Raw genomic sequence first — 15,876 nt, 5'->3', positions numbered from 1 at the left:
CAGTCATCGAGGCACTTTTAGACATGTATTGAACAGGACAAACAGTCCATCATAACAAATATGAAATGAGCTAAAGGAGGTGCTGTAGACCACAACTCACGCCCAGATGCTCACACGCCGATTTACAGACTCCAGCGCCCAATGCCCTCACTAAGCCACACCCCCTTATAAGGCACACAGCCAACACATGGATACTACTGCACATACAGTAATTACACTTTTTAAAGCCAGTTTATTTCTTTACATTCTCTTTTATTATGTTTTCAACAATTCAGTGCTATTTTTCTTTCTTAAAAATGTAATATTTTTTGGGGGGAGGGGCTGGAATGGATTTAATTCCTTTCAATTGTGACACTTAGTTTGAGTAAACTGAGTTATGAGCATGGTCACAAAATGGATTAAACTTGTAAATCAAGGTACCAGGATGGACTCTTGTGCTGCGTTCAGGGACTGCACCTGAAACCTGCTGATGTTACATTTAGAGTCCACAAACACAATCAACATTGACATCTGTATATTTAGTCTGCGAGATTGCTATATTGTCATATATTTTTACTGCAATAGTTCATCCAATCATTAAGCTTGATCATAAATGTGTATTTTTTTATGCACTGAATGTACACTACAAATGACATCATATAATACCACTACTCATGACTGAAGCATAGTTTTAATAAAATCTGCCACACTGAGATGTTTGGCGTCTCACTGTTAACAATAACAATAACATTTTCGTGGAGACTGTAATAATCATCCTTATTTGTTAATGTACGGAGCCCCTGACATGAAATGTAGGGAAAATGTTTTAATTGTGGCCTCAATATAAATACAGTGGTTACAGGAAAGTATTCAGACCCCCTTACAATTTTCCACTCTTTTTTTATATTTCAACCATTTGCTAAAATCATTTAAGTTCATTTGTTTCCACATTAATGTACACACAGAGCCCCATATTGACAGAAAAAACGGAATTGTTGAAAGTTATGCAGATTTATGAAAAAAGACAAACTGAAATATCACACAGCCATAAGTATTCAGACCCTTTGCTCAATATTTAGTTGAAGCAGCCTTTTGAGCTCATACAGCCATGAGTCTTTTTGGGAATTTTTCACACCTGGATTTTGGGATCATCTGCCATTCCTTGTAGATCCTCTCCAGTTCTGTCAGGTTGGATAGTGAACGTTGGTGAACAGCCATTTTCAGGTCTTTCCAGAGATGCTCAATTGGGTTTAAGTCAGGGCTCTGGCTGGGTCATTCAAAAACAGTCACGGAGTTGTTCTGAAGCCACTCCTTCGGTATTTTAGCTGTGTTCTTAGGGTCATTGTCTTTTTTTAAGGTGAACCTTCGGCCCTGTCTGAGGTTCTGAGCACTCTGGAGAAGGTTTTCATGCAGGATTTCCCTGTACTTGGCCGCATTCATCTTTTCTTCGATTGCAACCAGTCTCCCTGTCCGTGCAGCTGAAAAACACACCCACAGCATGATGCTGCCACCACCATGTTTCACTGTTGGGACTGTATTGGACAGGTGTTGAGGAGTGCCTGGTTTTCTCCACACATGCCACTTACAATTAAGGACATCAATTTCTGTCTTGGTCAGACCAGAGAATCTTATTTCTCACCATCTTGGAGTCCTTCAGGTGTTTTTTAACAAACTCCTTTCATGTGTCTTGCACTGAGGAGAGGCTTCCGTCGGGCCACTCTGGTGGAGGGCTACAGTGATGGTTGACTTTCTAGACCTTTCTCCCATCTCCACATTTGTCTGTGTTACAGCTTGAGGCAAGAAATGTGGCAGGAATTAAAATAATAATAATTCAAAAAAATAATAATCAAATGTATATTATTTTCTGTATAGAGTATGTCTACTCTGATGATGCATTTTGCACCTCCTGGTCACCTTGATGGCAATTTTTACCATTTATGTTATGGCTTTAACGCAATCAAATCAATTTTGTTGCTAATCTTCAACATTTCCAAAACTCTCATCAGTGACTATTAAATGGAAAATAATTGTTTTTTGTGTGTTTTTGTTCTTAAAATGTAATAATATCAATTACAAAAATTAGCATTTCAATAGTTTTAAAGAAATCTATACAAATAATAATTTACCTGGCATTTAAAAGGTAAAATATTTAAAATAATCAATAATTTGACAATTTTTTTAGGGCTGAAGCTGACAGAGGGATTGAAACAAAAACAAACAAAAATAAAAGTTAAAAAAAATATGTAGGATTGACTTTATGAGCTGTTTGTGTGTGTGTGTGTGTGTGTGTGTGTGTGTGTTTTCTTTGGGAATTAGTGGTTAGGTAGAAAACATTTCGGAAGTGATTTCATCTTGCAGGTAGCAGCATTAGGGGCTTTTCCACCAACCAGCCCAGGAACTTTGAGTTCCTGGTAGCAAAAGGTCCCTGTAGCCCATGTGGTTTGTGGTTCCATTGCACTTACCAGTTCAGGGTAGCTGAAGCAAATGTGGCTGATGTTGGTCATTACTTACACCTACTGGATCTAAAAAAATATGATGGTATTTCAAACTTTCAAATTTGTCAAATTTGATATTTTAATCTAAGTTTTAAATATGTTTTATACTTTTATAACCTAAATCTTTATTTAACCAGTTGAGGCAATTAAGAACTGATTCTCATTTGAAATGCCAACCTGGCTGGCGGCTGTCTTTGAAGCAGGGAGTTTTATTATATACAGGTACATCTCAATAAATTAGTATACACGCTATTCAATTTTTTTTTGGTGATAGAATATATTTATTGCAATTGATTGAGATGACATACCTAAATAGATTGTGCAACACAAACCCTGCAGATGACGATAGATGTGATTTATTAGCTGGAAAATGAGCAGGACATGAGCATGAAGCCTCACAGTTCCATTAAAGATTTGAGAACAATAATTCATATCTATAGTCATCTGTAGGCGTCTACATTTTATTTATTTATTTATTCTAATGTCTTGGCATTCAGGTGATTACATTTTATTAAGGAAAGTTCTTCAGCTTTAGAGAACATCCGTACACATGCCTTTTATGGACCTTTTATTCACTATGTGCTATGGTGTAATGTAATATGTAACTTGTTGCTATATCGCATTGTACACAAAGCACTCCATATTGATAGAAAAAAACTGAATTGTTGAAATTTTAGCAGATTTATTAAAAAAGAAAAACTGAAATATCACACAGCCATAAGTAGTCAGACCCTTTGCAGTGACACGCATATATTTAACTCGGGTGCTGTCCATTTCTTCTGATCATCCTTGAGATGGTTCTACACCTTCATTGGAGTCCAGCTGTGATTGATTATACTGATTGGACTTGATTAGGAAAGCCACACATCTGTCTATATAAGACCTAACAGCTCACAGTGCATGTCAGAGTAAATGAGAATCATGAGGTCAAAGGAACTGGCTGAAGAGCTCAGAGACAGAATTGTGGCAAGGCACAGATCTGGCCAAGGTTACAAAAAAAATTCCTGCACCTAAGGTTCCTAAGCGCACAGTGGCCGCCATAATCCTTAAATGAAAGACGTTTGGGACGACCAGAACCCTTCCTAGAGCTGGCCGTCCGCACAAACTGGGCAATCTGGGGAGAGCGGTAAAGAAGAGACCAAGGATGACTCTGGCTGAGCTCCAGAGATGCAGTCGAAATATGGGAAAAAGTTCTAGAAAGTCAACCATCACTGCAGCCCTCCACCAGTCAGGGCTTTATGGCAGAGTGGCCCGACGGAAGCCTCTCCTTAGTGCAAGACACATGAAAACCTGCATGGAGTTTGCTAAAAAACATTTGAAGAACTCCAAGATGGTGCAAAATATGATTCTCTGGTCTGATGAGACCAAGATAGAACTTTTCGGCCTTAATTCTAAGCGGTATGAGTGGATAAAACCAGACACTGCTCATCACCTGTCCAATACAGTCCCAACAGTGAAGGCATGGTGGTGGCAGCATTATTCTGTGGGTGTGTTTTTAACTGCAGGAACAGGGAGACTGGTTGCAATCGAAGGAAAAGATGAATGCGGCCAAGTACAGTGATATCCTGGACGAAAACCTTCTCCAGAGTGCTCAGAACCTCAGACTGGGCCAAAGGTTCACCTTCAAAAAAGACAATGACCTGAAATACACAGCTAAAATACCAAAGAAGTGGCTTCAGAACAACTCCGTGACTGTTTTTGAATGGCCCGCCCGGAGCCCTGACTTAAACCCAATTGAGCTTCTCTGGAAAGACCTGAAAATGGCTGCCCACCTACGTTTACCAGCCAACATGAAAGAACTGGAGAGGATCTTCAAGGAGTAATGGGAGAGGATCCCCAAATCCAGGTGTGAAAAACGTGTTGCATCATTCCCAAAAAGACTCATGGCTGTATTAGCGCAAAAGGGTGCTTCTCCTAAATACTGAGCGAAGGTTCTGAATACTTATGGCTGTGTGTACATTAATGAGGGAAAACATGAACTTAAATGATTTTAGCAAATGGCTGCAATATAACAACGAATAAAAAAAATTAAGGGGGTCTGAATACTTTCCATACCCACTGTACATTACCTGGCGAAGGTTCACTAAATAAATAATACATGACTCCATGAACAACTCTTCGTGAGTTTTTAAGTACAGCATTGTGATGTATTTGGTATCGGTACATGTGTTTGCATGAGAAAAACAAAAACAAAACAAAATTCTACAAAACAATAATTTTGTACATTACAGTAATATGGTGTATATCACCCCCCCCCCCCCCCCAAACAAAATAAATAAATAAAAGTTTCAATCAATCAATGTACATTGATTGCTTCAATGTAACGGACACTCGGCTATATTGAACCCCCCGCCCCTATCAAGTCTGTTCTATTGAGGTTCCACTGTATAGGAGTGGATGAATTATACTATTTTAAATATGAATCTAAACATAATGAAAATTTATATATCACAAGATTTAAACAAATTTATAAAACACATTGTTAAACTTTGACTTTAATATCATGACGTTATCATGACACCATTGAGGCTTTATATTGAAAAAAATATTACTTATATTCTTGTAAGATAAGACATTTTATCACAATAAAATACTGTAAGTCTCTCAAAGACTGCTACTTTATTATCATACCATTACCATTATTTCATCGTGACTTTATGGCTTTTTTTTCTAAAAAAATGGGAAACTTTTAATTCCAATGGCATGTAGGGGCAGGCATGGTAGTTATATGCAGAGGTGGGTAGTAACACACTACATTTACTACTAGGTTACATTTACTTAAGCAACTATTTGAATAAATGGCACATGTCCGAGTAGTTTTCATGGAATGATACTTTGAGGGGGCGGGGTTTGGGATTTGGGAATTAGGAGCCACGTCACAACTGGCCAGCAGGAGGCGAGCGAGACACTCAGCGGCCGCTTCATTAGGTACACCTGGAAGTTCCAATGCGGGGATGGGAAAAATTCTTCCTACTTCAGTTTTTAGAAGGAAGTCCTCCGATGGCCTTATTGTTATTATTATTATATACTATTATATTATGTATATTATAGTATATTACATATACTATTTTACAAAAATATTTTGGAGGGACATTATTGAAATGTTATATATATTATATATATATATATATATATATATATATATATATATATATATATATAGTGTGTGTCCCAAGTATACTTTGTTGTACACACACACACACACGCACACACACACATACACACACACAGGGATGTAAGGAGAGATTCAGAGTGAGAGATGTGCACAAAGAGTGCTGCACCACTTGAGCTGGGGTTGTGGGGACGATGCCTTGCCCAAGGGCAACTCGACAGTCCCCAGGGAGCAGCCTAGCATCTCTCCAACAGCTTGTTTGTTTATACGTGTCCTGCGATTGGCTGGCGACCTGTTCAGGTTGTACCCACCTCTCGCCCAGAGTCAGCTGGGATTGGCTCCAGCATGTCCGCGACCCTCGGGAGGATGAACGGTATGGAAAATGGATGGATGGATGGATAGAAGTTGAACATGTCCGCCAAGTCCTGCAGACTGAGCTATTGCGACCCCGGATGGTGTACCTAATGATATGTCCAGGCGACAGGCCCATTCATGTGATGCTGTTTCATTTTAAAATGCCATGAACAAGTCACATTAGCATCACTAGCAATAAAAGATAGTGTGAAAAATTCATTTCTGTCGCTGCATATGATAATAACATAGAAATGAATGTCATACAGGATGTAGCTTATTTATTATATACATAATAATTTGTTTTCACATTTTCTCTTTGCATGTCCATGTTGTCAGTACTTAATTAGTGGAGCCACACACACACACGCACACACATTATGATCTGATGATAAACATTGGTTGGTGAAAGTTGACAGTTTCACCCAAACAATTGACAACTCCACTGTCTCCCTTTCCCCTCAAGTAGAGAGTCCGGGTGCCATCCTCGACCGCTCTCTCTCGTTTCACTCTCATATAAATCACATTACCTGGTCATCATACTTTCACCTTTGCATTATCAGCCGGCTCCGCCCCTCCCTCACCTCAGCCTCGTCACTTCCCGCCTCGATGACTGTAATTCTCTTCTTTTTGCTCGTCCTCAAAAATCTCTCCGGAAACTCCAGCTGGTTCAAAACTCTGCAGCCTGTCTGATCACCAAACACTCCAGTACCACCATCTCACCCCCATTTTACAGCAACTCCATTGGCTCCCAGTAATCGACAGAATTCAATTCAAAATTCTTTGACACACGTTCATGGCAATTCATAATCCCCGCCCTCCTTATGTGTCCGGCCGCCACTTCAGTGTGCTCCATCCGATCCTCCTCCTCTATCCCCCTCAATGTTCAGCCTGCAAGGGGAGCAGAGCCAACTCTGGAACTCGCTGCCACCTGCCATCCGCAACATTGACTCTTTTCTTCTCTTCAAATCCAGACTCAGAACGCACCTATTCAATATTGCCTCAATATTGTGTATAAGTTATTCATTTTGAATGTATGTTTGTATCTTCATGCAATTTTACATTATTTTATTAATTTTCTCTTTGTGATTTTAACCACTATTTTATTGTTCAGTGTCCTTGGGTTTCTTGAAAGACGCTTGAAATAAAATGTATTATTATTATAATTATTGGGGTTGGGGGACCCAAAAAGTTTGAGAACACCCGTGATAAAGGTGAATAACAAATACTCCGATTGACTGGTTGAGGGTGCAGGTGTCAGCGTGGCATGGCAACGAGCTGGTGTCGTCGAGGCATGTTGACAAAGCTGCTGTACTCTGGGGTCAGGTCCACGCTGTCTGGACCCCCCGGGCAGGAGAAGCTGAAATGTTGCAACAGCGAGACCAGGAAGATGAACAGTTCCATGCGGGCCAGAGACTCCCCGACGCAAGCTCTTTTTCCTAAAACATACACACACACACGCGGGTCCTTACTGGGGTTCCCACATCCTGGGGATCCGTGAACCATATCTTGGGGGTTCACAAAATAATTTGGACTAAATGATTTTGTCGTATCATCCATCCATCCATTTTCGGTACCGCTTCTCCTCACTAGGGTCACGGGGGTGCAGGAGCCTATCCCAGCTGGCTCTGGGTGAGAGGCGGTGTACACCCTGGACTGGTAGCCAGCCAATCGCAGGGCACATATAAAGAAACAATCATTCACACTCACATTCACACCTATGGACAATTGTGAGTCTTCAATTAACCTACCATGCATGGTTTTGGTATGTGGGAGAACATGCAAACTCCACACAGGCGAGGCCGGATTTAAACCCGGGTCCTCAGAACTGTGAGGCAGATGTGCTAACCAGTCGCCCACCGTGCCGCACCATTTAAAAATGTTTTTTAACATTTTTTAAAAAGGTGACTCCCGATGCGGACTGGTGTGTCAAAAAAATAAACATTTTATGTTTCTGAGATGTAACCCAGTTATTATTTACACAAGCCCAGGTAGCTTTGAATATTCTTTTACCCTTAAACAATAAAAACATTGAAAAACTGCATTTTATTCTTACTTGGGTTATCTTTGTCTAATATTTACATTTGTTTGATGAACTTAAAGTGGGGATTCTACCCAAAATCTAAGAATTTGAGAAGTGGGCAAATAATATTTCACAGCATTGTACATACTGTACATACAAATACCTGATGAAAAAGGCATGAACGCCGGGTTCTTCTTAAAGTTGCCGTTGTGGTCCAGGAAGTGTTGCGGATTGAAGGTTCGAGGATCCGCCCACTGTGTCTCGTCTTTCAGCACAGAATGCAACAGGGGCACGATGATGGTGCCCTGTTTGTGACACAATGAAGACGGACATTCGGATTACAGGAGCCAAACCAGGACTTGAGGACTGTCTGCTGAGGACTACCTTGGGAATGGTGTAACCTCGGAACGGGACGTCACGGAGCGTGCAGTGCGGTATGCTGAAGGGGACGATGTCAAGGAAGCGTTGCACTTCGTGGATGACAGCGTCCGTGAAAGGCATGAACTTCCTGTCCTCCATGTTGACGCAGCGCTCTCGTCCAATCACGGCGTCGATCTCCTGCTGCATTTTCTCTGGATAAAACAACCCCACCATAAAAAAACACTTTTTTGTCTGTGTAGATTGTCAGTTATCTAGGTCACGGTAATCTGCAAATGTTGAATGTTGACAAAACATTTTTCCCCCTTAAAATTGTGAACTGAATAAGTCTTTTTTGCATTAAAAGTGAAACATCTTCAAGAGCAAGAAGAGTTCAAGAAGAGTCCAGTTGCCTCCATTCGACGTTGTGTGAATCACATTTTTTAGTTCCTGGGTCCTAGCCATGTGTCTTTGTCCTTGCAGGAGCTTGGTACCTTGTACTTCGGGATGTTTGATGAACACACTGAGGGCATATCTGATGGTGGAGCTACTGGTTTCGGTTCCTGCCATGAAGAGATTCATGACTGTGGCCTGCAGGTTCTCGTAGAAGAATTCAGTGGCCTCGTTGCGCTTCTCCTGAGGACACAAACGCGGTCACAACTGATGGTGCAGATCCTCTACTAATATAATAACGATACTGTAAATACATCAGGGTTTAATAGTTCAGTTATGTGTCTTGGTTCCAGACCCATACATGCTTTCAAAATCCCTAGTAAAATCTTAAAACAATGCCATTGACTCAGTGAGAAGCCAAGCTGCTGCATTCTGTCCACATGAAGGATTTGGGGTTTTCTTTCCGACCTGTTGGATGCGGTTCAGGAAGCAGTCGATGTAGTCTCGGGGTGTGCCAGGCTCCATGGAGTCTTGGTGCTGCTGGATCTTCTCATTGATAAAGGATCGCACCACCTCCATGTGTCCAAACACCTTGTGCTGACAACCAGGAAGGCGCTCGATCAGCCACGGAAAAATGTTGTACAACTGTGGAAGAATCCAGTCATTGATACACAGTATACTGTACTCAGCAAAAGTTTAAAATGTTGAGCTTTCGAGTGAAATTTCAAGATGAAGCTAAAATGCCCGACAACCAGGTGAACTTCATTTGACCTACTCTAAACTTTGGAATACACGTCCAACTTTTCAGTGTTTCAGTACTTTTTGCACATATTGCTGTTCTCTAAGAAGCAGTTCAATGGCAAAATTCACAATTGAGGCAAAAGGAGTAAAACGTGACAATATGTGATGTAGAAATCCCATAAAAACTGACCTCACTGTCCACCTTGAGGCCTTCAAGGACCATATATACATATATATATATATATATATATATATATATATATATATATATATATATATATATATAATATATATATATATTATATAATATATATATTAGGAGCACCATATATATATATATATATATATGTATATGCGTATATATATATATATATATATATATATATATATATATATATATATATATATATATATATACATATACATATACATACACATACACATACACACAACACACACACTGGCCAATTCAGCCACACACTGGCCAATTCAGCATTCTCATTCTCCTAAAATCTTTGCAGCTTTGGACACAGTCTCCCACATCATTCTTCTCATCCACCGATCACACCACCTGGGCCTCACTGACATGGCCCTCTTTTGGTTCACATCTGACCTTACCAATCGGCAACACCTCCACTCCTGTCCCAGTACACCATGGTGTCCCTCAAGGCTCCGTGCTTGGACCCCTCCTCTTCACTGTCTACATGCTCCCACTTGGACAAATTATCCACCACCATGGCCTCAACAGTTATGCTGACAACACTTAGCTATACCTCTCCACCAAACCACCTTAGGTCTTCCAACTCTGGTCCCCTCTCCAACCCCCATACCCGGTAGTGGACGTATGGGACAAGAACTTTAAGCATTGCAGCCCCCCACCCTCTGGAACGCTCTCCTCTCGGACATCTCATACGCCCAATCGCTGAACACTTTCAAACACAACCTAAAAAAAACCCCACCAGTTTCAATCAGCTTTTGATCTCTATTGTTCTGTGTTCTTGTCTGTCTAATTTGTGTGAAGTGGCCTTGGGTTCCATAAGAGGCGCTATATACAGTAAATCTAAGGCATTATTATTATTATTATTATTATCAAAAAGCATTTTATAGGTCGAAAAAAGTGGACTATTACGTCCAATGATGCATCAAAAACCAGCCAATGGTATTAAAGTCATGTGTGTTGGAAGGCGGAAGGAAGAAACCCAACCCTTGGCAAAAGGAGTAATATGTGCCTAAGACTTGATTTGAAGATATAAAAAGTAGACAACAACAACACTGACAAAAATCCAGCAACAGAAACCCAAGTCTCAGTTTGATGTGAGTAACACAGGATGTGCTTAATATTTAACTTCCAATAATTCCTGGTGTTTATTTGTTTTTTGTTTTTTGCTGATGCATAGAAGTATCACTTGCCTGCCCCAGAGGACTGGCCACAAACTGGAGTATTTCTGAAATGATGGAAAGCAGCCGCAGGAAGTCGGCGTCCGCATAGTCAAAGCGTTGGCCGAACACCAGGGAGCAAATCACGTTGGATACTGAGCAGCTCAGCAGGAAGGACGGGTCAAAGGGGGTGGCTGGAGGGGACGAGAAGAGCAAAAATGGCGGGCAATGATGAAAATGCGATGTCACACATTGATGACATAATCAAAGGCAGCTTGGGACACTGTATTAAGTCACCCAAGACGACTTTGAAATAATTACAAAAAGTGTTTTTTCAAGAAAACTTTGCAATATTACAGAATTAAAGTAAAATAGTATATATCCATCCATCCATCCATTTTCTGAGCCGCTTCTCCTCACTAGGGTCGCGGGCGTGCTGGAGCCTATCCCAGCTATCATCGGGCAGGAGGCGGGGTCCACCCTGAACTGGTTGCCAGCCAATCGCAGGGCACATAGAAACAAACAACCATTCGCACTCACATTCACACCTACGGGCCATTTAGAGTCTCCAATTCAGGCATGTTTTTGGGATGTGGGAGGAAACCGGAGTGTCCGGAGAAAACCCACGCAGGCACGGGGAGAACATGCAAAATCCACACAGGCGGGACCGGGGATTGAACCCCGGTCCTCAGAACTGTGAGGCTCACGCTCTAACCATTCGTCCACCGTGCCGCCAGTATATATATTTTTCTCAATTAATTAAAGTTCTAATTTTATTGGAGAATTGGAATACAGGCATTAAAACAACAAAGTTACAAGATTAAAGTTAGATAATATTTTGCGGGAAGGTGTAGGTGCAGGCATACTTAACGTGGTCCGTTAAGTCAAGGGTTCTCCAAATTTTAGGTCCAGGGAACCCTTACAGGGGCACATTTTACATCTTACATGACCCCCTCACAATATTAAAAGCAATTAGAACTAACTACCAGGTGTACCCCTGAATGCCATAAAAATTAAAAAGTTGCCTATTTTTAAGGGGAAAAAAATCATAATATTATGATATTTTTTTAAATTAACTATTAAGAATTATTTCATCTTAAAGTTGCAATTAAATTAAAAAAAATATTTAATCTTAAAGTTGCAATGTTAGAATAATTAAGTTGCATTTTTTTGCAAGAAAAAAAGCGACAACACAAAAATATATTGCAAATTATTTTGAAGGCTTCCAAACTAAAGCTCATGCACCCCCAAGGGTTACGGTCCAGCGACCACAGTTTGAGAACCAGTGAGGTAGATGAATGCATGGAGTGGATTTCAAACAGCACCTTTATAAGTGTCAATGTGGGCCATCATGTGTTTGCTCTCTTCCTGGATCCACGCCTCCATCCCTTTGCGGCCCATCCCGAAATCCCGCAGCGTGGTCAGGGTGAAACGTCGAAGCTGACGCCAGCGCTCACCGTTGCTGATGCCCAAACCTGATTTAAAAAAAAAAAAAAAAAAAAAAGAAACTGCACAAACTAATAAAGATGAAATATCTCAAATCAAGCCAAAATATGCATATTTGATCCTTGTCTGCCCATTTCTTCTAAACAGACAGTCTTTGTGTAAGAGAATTTTACTTGATTCAAGCATTTTATTTTTAGCAAAAACTTAACAAGGTATTTTAACTTCTTATTGAGATGTTACAGTATGACTGGTCAGTTTAGCTAAAAAACCTTGGGATACGAGTGGTCCGACTTACGGGTTTTTCAGGTACGAGCCGTTGTCTGGCCGATTTTTTGCTTTGACTTGCAAGCAAAACTTTTGCATTACAAACACTGTACGATGGCAAGGAACGCAACTCAATTAACTCACTTCACAACAAGCAGTAGTTTGGTAATTCTTCAAAAAAATGGTCTTCAAGCTGTTTATTGCCACTGCCATTTAAAGTTTACAATCAAACTCAACAGTAAACAAAGAGAACAACACAGCATGTATTTCAAACAAGCAGATAACGTTGCCTTAGGAATGTTTGCTAGCTTAATGCTAACACGCGATACAAAACGACATGATGGGCTATCGAAATTACCCTTGACGTTTTGTATAACCATTTAAACATATTTGAACACAAACTGCAGAAACACATATCGACAGACTATAAACAACACTCACAGGCATATACTGTATTCTTTATCCACTGGAAAGAATGACTCACTGAGGAGTTTTGGCCATCTCCATGTATAACCGTATAGTTTCCCCAAGTGGCCAAGGCACACACCAGAAGGAGCAGCAAAATGTACATTGAACTGAAGCAAAAAAGGTGTCGTCACTGTATGTTTTTTTTTTTTTTTAAAGTACAATATAACAGAGTGCTGTTTTTCTTATTAAAAAAACACTTCACCATTTTTTTTTTTTTTTTTGGTGGAAAGCTGGAACATATTGGCATTTCCATTCAGTTCAATGGGTAAAGATGATTTGAAATACTAAAATGTTTTTACCATCGAGGTCATGGAAGAAATTAAACCTGTATCTCAAGGCACCACTGCAATACGATAGATGTAGGACCAAGGTAATATACAGTCAATAAACTAGTATTTTTGGCAGGGTTTTGAGACTAGCTATGTTTACTTAGTTTACGAAATTTTGCACGTCAAATTGTCCTGTTCCATTGACAGATAATTTTGCTTAGATTAAGTCATATACAGTGAGGGGGACAGGCACCAAACCCTGCCGCGGATAGCGAAAATCTGCAAGTAACTGACATCCACCGCGAAAAGTTTGCAATTATGTACAATTGCCACAAGATGGAAACAACGCACTTTTATTTCTGTTAGACAAGGCTATGACCTGACTAAATGAACCTCCTCCACTTTGTTCAACATAGTTCTTTGGCACTAAGATGCTACAAGATTACAGCAAATCAAGAAATGAGGAATGGCTTTGTTTGTTTTTTTTCAAGGTCAGTTTTTGTCGTGCATGTAGGTAAACGTTTAGGGGGCCTGCGCTCTGATGGCAGAGCTCACCATAGCCCCTGGTGGCTTTGACGAGGAATGGCATCTGCATTCTGCCGGTGAAGTCGTCCGCCTGGTCCACGAGAGCTTCTTTGACGGCCTCGTAGCCTACCAGGACCACTGCACGCTGCCAGCCCAAGTGCACCGTCATCACCGGGCCGTACGTTTCACTCAGCTGGAAAAAGAATATGCGTAGCAGTGCCTTGAGATACAAGTTTGATTCCTTCTGTGACTATGTTCATAACTCAAATGAAGGGAAATGCCATTAATTGATTCCAGCCTCCCCCAAAATGTTTTTGTAATGTGTTTCTAACAAGAAAAACAGCAAACTATAAAATGTTGCTTTATAAAAACATACAGTAATGACATTCAAGTAGAATGTAACAAATCAAAGATTCTTTTATACATTTGTAGAGTCAATTCAATGGACATCGTACTACTCCTTCTGGTGTGCAAGCCACAGCCACCTGGGGGCAGTACAATACAGACATACAGTGCATATAATTTTTAGAATATATAATAGATGTTGGTGGTAAATATCTTATAACCTCAAGCCATAAAATTCCAAGTTAATGATTATTTGCTAAAAACAATCAAGTTTATCAGTTTGAACATTATATATCTTTTCTTTGTCGTGTATTCAATTAAATATAGGTTGAACATGATTTGCAAATCATTCTATTCTGTTTTTATTTATGTTTAACACAACGTCCCAACTTCATTGGAATTGGGGGTTGTATATTAAAGAGGCTTTTAAAAGAAAAGTACATTAAAATAAGATGAAAGTCATGTTTTTTAAATTATTATATTGTTTGGAGAACAATATATTTTAGAGAAAAGGGTCATCTTTAAAAAATAACGTGATTAAAGTTTTAAAGACTATTCTCGTATCGCTATACGAGAATAGTCTTATTTGAGTCAGAGTTTTATGCCAAGATAACAGTTTTATTTTTTTTTTCAGGGAACAAATGGCCAAATTACTAGCAGCTGTCACTCAATTATTTTTTTAAATCAGATTTCTCACACTTTTGAAGTTTGATTAATCGCGATTAATCACAGGCGGCAAATGTACCACGTTTACGACCTTTTGCTTTGAGATGGGAAAAACTTCTCGTGCTTCGCTTAAAAGAGAATTCAGCGCTGCAAAACATGCAAATTACCTTTGTTTTTATCGAAAATCCCATCAGGATGACTTTTGAAGCAAAATTTGACAACAAGCACACCAGTTGGAGTCTCCTCACTCATCTTTGCAAGGGTGAAAGCATTGACCCGATCACAGAGGACCTTATCGCAACCTGCGCCGCCTTTCCTCTACCCATCCGCGGTTAAGGAAAGGTAGCGTGTGCGGTCAAAACAAATGTGTAATTAATCTGAGTTAATACATGATTAATGCGATATATATTTTTGAAAATTATACACATTAATGCTTTGATTTTGACAGCCCTACATATTACACAATTTAAGTTTTTTCAATTCCATTTTTTTTCAGAATCAGTCATATGTTTGACAGAAAATTCATCTTTTTTTTTCTTTGAAAAGAATGATAAATCTCTCTCTTTTTTTTTACATTTTGTAACTGCTACTACATAACAGTTGTTGGTTCTCACCTTAAGGAGGCTTTTAAAAGGAACGTGTTTGTCCAGCTGTGGCAGGTTTCCTACAAGAGGAAGTGCGAGCGGGCCTGGAGGAAGACCACGCGTCCTGCTGCTCTTCTTTTTGTCAAGTAACCAGAGTAGAACGAGCAGGACCCCGAGTAACAAGATTGCCACAGAAACCTCCATAATGCTCAAGAACGTGAATCGTTCCCAAATGACGGAATAATTGCAGGAATGAGCAGGAGGAGGCAGGTCAGGTTGGTCATGTGACTCCTCTTTGCACCTTTGCCCACTTCTCATCAGCCAGAACAAACAAGTCTAATTTGACCTCAGTCAACATGGACCAAAACTTATCTTTCACTTACAATGGAGCCCCTGTTAAAGTGAACTGAGGTCAGGTCGTTTGAAATTCAACCAACCATAAAATAAATAAATAAAATAAAATAATTACAAAAATTACAGG

At 39.9% G+C, this 15,876-nt stretch overlaps 1 protein-coding gene across 1 annotated transcript; it reads right to left on the bottom strand.

Annotated features, from left to right (window-relative positions):
- Nucleotides 1-7,194: 7,194 nt before the first annotated feature.
- Nucleotides 7,195-15,599, bottom strand: LOC133404697 (cytochrome P450 2F3-like). Its single transcript, XM_061680804.1, has 9 exons — nucleotides 15,426-15,599; nucleotides 13,831-13,993; nucleotides 12,154-12,303; nucleotides 10,862-11,022; nucleotides 9,179-9,355; nucleotides 8,812-8,953; nucleotides 8,345-8,532; nucleotides 8,124-8,265; nucleotides 7,195-7,376 (listed from the first exon to the last, which is right to left on the bottom strand). The coding sequence occupies exons 1-9, from the start codon at nucleotides 15,597-15,599 to the stop codon at nucleotides 7,195-7,197; spliced, it is 1,479 nt and encodes a 492-aa protein (XP_061536788.1).
- Between the last annotated feature and the right edge of the window lie 277 nt (nucleotides 15,600-15,876).

This window comes from Phycodurus eques, chromosome 7 (assembly GCF_024500275.1).
Source record: "Phycodurus eques isolate BA_2022a chromosome 7, UOR_Pequ_1.1, whole genome shotgun sequence".
Lineage (NCBI taxonomy): Eukaryota > Metazoa > Chordata > Actinopteri > Syngnathiformes > Syngnathidae > Phycodurus > Phycodurus eques.
This window is presented reverse-complemented; position numbering and strand designations above follow the sequence as displayed.